The following is a 4,710-nucleotide window of genomic DNA, read 5'->3' on the forward strand; positions in this document are numbered from 1 at the left end:
CTGCTGAACATCCAAGCTGTGCTCCTGGGTACCACAAGCCCAGAACTTTTAAAGGAATCAGGACACACCAAAAGGGCACTAGTAAGCAGGCTAGAAGTACAGTGATATTTTTGTTGGCTTTTTGTTTTCTTTTTTGCGGTACGCGGGCCTCTCACTGTTGTGGCCTCTCCCGCTGCGGAGTACAGGCTCCGGATGCGCAGGCTCAGCGGCCATGGCTCACAGGCCCAGCCGCTACACAGCATGTGGGATCTTCCCGGACCGCGGCATGAACTGCATCGGCAGGCGGACTCTCAACCACTGCGCCACCAGGGAAGCCCTTGTTGGCTTTTTATGATTTCCGTTTTCAGAAGTATAACCCGATCAAAAGCACTTGGGCTGAGGGAGAATGAGAAGTGTAAGATATTCTGGGTACGTATTCAATCTCTGGTTAAACAATTATCTATAGACTCTGATCTTCAAAGCCATTTCCTAGCTAGGGTACAGTGATAGATTATCTCGTTGGTTCAGAGAGAGCTATTCTGCTATGCAAACTGGTCTTTCTGGGCTGTTTTGATTTCCTGAGCAACTTTGTGTGAAAAATGCCAAGGTGTTAAAAAAAAAGAAAGAAAAAAAAAAACCTGTTGTAGGAAGAGAATCATAGACAAACTATTAGGAAAAGAACTTTATCATAGAGGAACACACCCCATTTTCCTGAACCCCTCCTGAACACTCTTCCTCGCTTGAAGGGTCCTGAGTGTCAAAGACTTACCCACACTCGGAAGCCGTGTTGACTGCCTGTCTCGCATCTCGACCGTGTCTCTGTCATTTTCCTGTCAGAGCATTGCTATCTCCTTTGTCTGGCTGCATCCAGCTACTTTCAATCCCTTCTCTTTCCCACTCTTTGCTGAGTGGATAATTAAACAGTGAGTCCTGTTCTTTGTTGAGACCATACATTTAGAAAAGACTCGCTGCGGTGAACCGAATGATAACTTTGAAAGACAAGCTTTGAAAAGGAGACCACTAAACTCTAGGAAGATGAAAGTTTATGAGAACAGATTTCAGACAGAAGCCCGTTCCAGCTGAGTCTTCGTGCTGAGGAGGGTATACAGGCTTGTAGAGACCATTAGTTGTTGGTGTCTCTCCTCTAGTACCTAAGATGCTGGAGTTGACTGCCTGGGTTCAAATCCCGGCAGTGTGAGTTATGAGCTGTGTGATATTGAGCAAATTATATCTCTCTCTGTGTCTCATTTTTTTCATCTGTAATACAGAGATAATAATAGCACCTAGCTCAAGAGTTGTGAGGATTGAATCCAAATGAACCATTTAGCACCTGGCACATGGAAAGTGTTCAATAAATGCTATGGTGAAACATTCATGGAGTGCTGAGGAAGGATGTGCTTATTCTATATTTACATAAAAATATCATCTCGGAGCCATGGTGGTAATCCTTACTGCACATGACCTAATCATAACCTCAGATGATTTTATTTTGATTTTTCCTCTCTCAGCCACCCGCTGGGAGGCAAGCGAGAGCTTCATGTCTGCATATCTCTCTGATTCTGTGCAGATGAGATTTACAAGCCATTTGAGTGACGGGCCTCCTTGTTCTTTTTCTTACTCAGGTGCTGGAAAGCTTCAAGATCATGGACTATAGCCTTTTGCTGGGAATCCACATCTTGGACCATTCCCTCAAAGAGAAAGAAGAGGATATTTCACAAAATGTGCCTGATGCTAAGCGGTCTGGGATGCAAAAGGTCCTCTACTCAACAGCAATGGAATCCATCCAGGGTCCAGGGAAATCAGGAGACGGGATCATCACAGAGAACCCGGACACGTAAGTGCAGCGCCTGCCCACACATTTCCTTGATCGTGGCAGCCACCGTCATTGGGCAGTTAAATGCAAGCATGTTCCCTTCGTGGTGGCTCTTTAGGAATAGATTCCTACCTGGTGCTAAAGTGGATTAAGCCCGCCTTATTTCCTTTCATCCATGGATAACTAGATGAGTGGCCGTTTTTCGAGTTCTTATCATTCTTTCACCCACATGGTTTCTTTTTTCAAATGGCTCCATTTTTTAACAATGGCTACAGATGTTTTTATCCCTATTTACTACATATTTAAAACATCCACCACAAACAGGGTGACTGTTCTTTGAATTTGAATAAACATGTATTTAAGCAAATACATGCTAGAAATTATGTCCGCAATTCAGAGCTTTTTATGTGCGTAAGAGGATTCTGTTGTCCTAGTCCTATATCCTGGCAGATGTGATCTCTTGCTTCAACAAGATGTGATAGTAACTGCAGGATTAGTTTGCATGTATAAAATGTGCATACTGACTAACAGAAACAATTACAGTCAACCATTTCAGTAATTTTCTTTGGTTGTGTCACGTGTGTGTACTTAGCTGAGCAAGGAGACTGAAAGAAATCATTTTCCTTGACTGTAAGTGCCTGCCTTGTAAGATTCTCCAACAATAACTAAATCACAGGCACATTTCACTTTTATGAAGGAAATTCATACATATTAAAGATTTTTTAATCCTTCCTATAAATCCATCTAAATGCCCAATAACTGATTAAACAAATTATTCTGTATCAGTATAGTGAAGTGCTATACAGCCATTAAAAGCACATTAGCACTGAATGTGAAGAAATGTTCATCATTTAGCAAGTGAAAAATTCAGGTTATAAAACATGATAAATTAAATAATAGCTTTTGTGTACTAATAAATATACACGCACACAGGAAAGATGTACCAAATGTTGATAGTGTTTATCTTGGCATCCTAGGAATGGATTCTTTATATATTTTTTCTTTGTGCTGTTCTATATTTTATTTAAAAATCTCACGGTAAGTATATAAAAGTGTTGCATTTTTGACGAGCAGTATTTTGAAATACTTTGAAATTCTTGCTCTTGGTTTTAAAGTAGGAATGATTTTTTAATTGAATTCTTCCCATCCAGCTCTTCAGAACTGACAGCTGTGGTGTTATTCTCTCCTTCAGGGGAGGTACATCATTCTGGATTCCCAGGAAGACTTTAGCTGAAGCAAAAAAACCAAAAAAGATGAAGGGAGAGAGAGTCCAGGATTCTTAGAGACTGCCCATTTTCATTTACAGTCTATTTATTAGAAATGATTTTTAACTTCCTATTCATATAAGTTTTTTCTCTTTTGCCCTATTCACAGAATGGGAGGCATTCCAGCTAAAAGCCATAAGGGAGAAAAGCTACTTTTATTTATGGGCATTATTGATATTCTGCAATCATATAGGTAAGAAATTTGGGGAAGTAGAGTCTTTTATTATTTCAAAATAAATCAACAAAACGTTCTGAAAATTCACCAAATGGGAGTGATTTTACATATTCTTATTTTTATTTTTCTGTCCGTTTATGTTTAGGTTAATGAAAAAGTTGGAACATTCCTGGAAAGCTCTTGTTTATGATGGGGTAAGTGATTTATCATGCTCCTTATTAAACTGTATATTTTTCTGATTTCTCAGAGACTTCAAAGTATGTCTAGGAAGCCGTGTCACTTGAAGAGGAAAGGAAACAAAGATCTTTATAAACTCATAGAGTGTCAGGCTAGCAGATTGGTTCAAATCTAAGAACAAAGACAACATAAATGTGAATAGCTCTTCAGATAGAGGCCCTCCAGCCGGTGGCTAGGTAGAGGCCAGGAAAACAAAATGAGGTCTCGTTTTTATGTGCAATCTGCAGGGCCCAATTATGAGATGGTGAGAAAAAGGAGGAGGCTTTTCATAGACACTGGGAAGACCAGTAGGGCACTTGAACTCAAGTTGTCCCAAGACCAAGCTTCAGAGGGATTTGAACCCTACTTTGATGGTAAACAGCCCTGGGCTTGAACTCTGCGTTCAAACCACTTTACTAGCCATGTGTCCCAGACACATTGCTTGCTTGTCATCTCTTAGCCTGGTTTCCCATTTGTAGCAGAAGCCTAGTAATAGTACCTCGTACCTGCCTCGTAGGCTGATGTGAGGGTTAAATTAAATAATGCCCCTTAGTGTTCAACATGATGCCGAACATAATAAGGACATAGGAAGGGAAAACCTTTTCGGTTGTGTTGGATTTTTATACATGACAAAGGCTGACTGACATGAGGATGTCTTTTGGACCCAGAAGTGGCATGACTGAAGAAAACCATCGGTTATCAAAGAGCAGCCTCTGTCTCTCTCTCTCTGTACACGCACGTGCACGCGCACACACACACACACACACACACACACACACACACACGAGATTTCCTATCTAGATGTTAAATTTGAACTTCCTGCGGTTGACAGAACATTTATGGCCTCAGCCTCCCTCAGTTAATAACTCAAAGCGACACTTCCAGAGAATATATTGGTCAGAGATTTGCTCACACATTTTTTTAAGATGTTAGCAGATGCTTTCCTTTGAAGCAAAGATAAATTATAGATGCTATTCTTCTTTTTTGGAAAAGAACACCCACTTCCTCAGTTCTGTGGAAGACTGGGAATAACCTTTCGGCATGAAAGATCTGCATTTTGTCCACAGGCTAAAGAATGACCTTCGACAGAATGCACTTTTAAACCACAGGTTCACAAGTTTGTTTCTGAGAATCAGACTTAGGCTTATTATTCACATCAAAGATTCTTTTTATGAAAAGGCCAAGATGGTAGGTTAATTTTTTTTCCTTCTAGCTGAGAAAAGTAGCAACTACATTAATGCCTCGAACATGGAAGGGAAAGA

The 4,710-nt window shown here is 40.5% G+C and overlaps 1 protein-coding gene across 2 annotated transcripts in view; it reads left to right on the forward strand.

Moving 5' to 3' along the window:
- PIP5K1B (phosphatidylinositol-4-phosphate 5-kinase type 1 beta) overlaps window positions 1–4,710 on the forward strand; it is a 337,996-nt gene that overhangs the window by 227,939 nt on the left and 105,347 nt on the right. For both annotated transcript variants that reach the window (XM_007466769.1, XM_007466770.1), the window contains 3 exons: window positions 1,602–1,813; window positions 3,167–3,250; window positions 3,378–3,426. In XM_007466769.1, the coding sequence (XP_007466831.1) occupies window positions 1,602–1,813; window positions 3,167–3,250; window positions 3,378–3,426 (345 nt within the window). The remainder of the gene's footprint in view (window positions 1–1,601; window positions 1,814–3,166; window positions 3,251–3,377; window positions 3,427–4,710) is intronic.

Source organism: Lipotes vexillifer, unplaced genomic scaffold (genome assembly GCF_000442215.2).
Source record: "Lipotes vexillifer unplaced genomic scaffold, Lipotes_vexillifer_v1.1 scaffold948, whole genome shotgun sequence".
Classification (NCBI taxonomy): domain Eukaryota; kingdom Metazoa; phylum Chordata; class Mammalia; order Artiodactyla; family Lipotidae; genus Lipotes; species Lipotes vexillifer.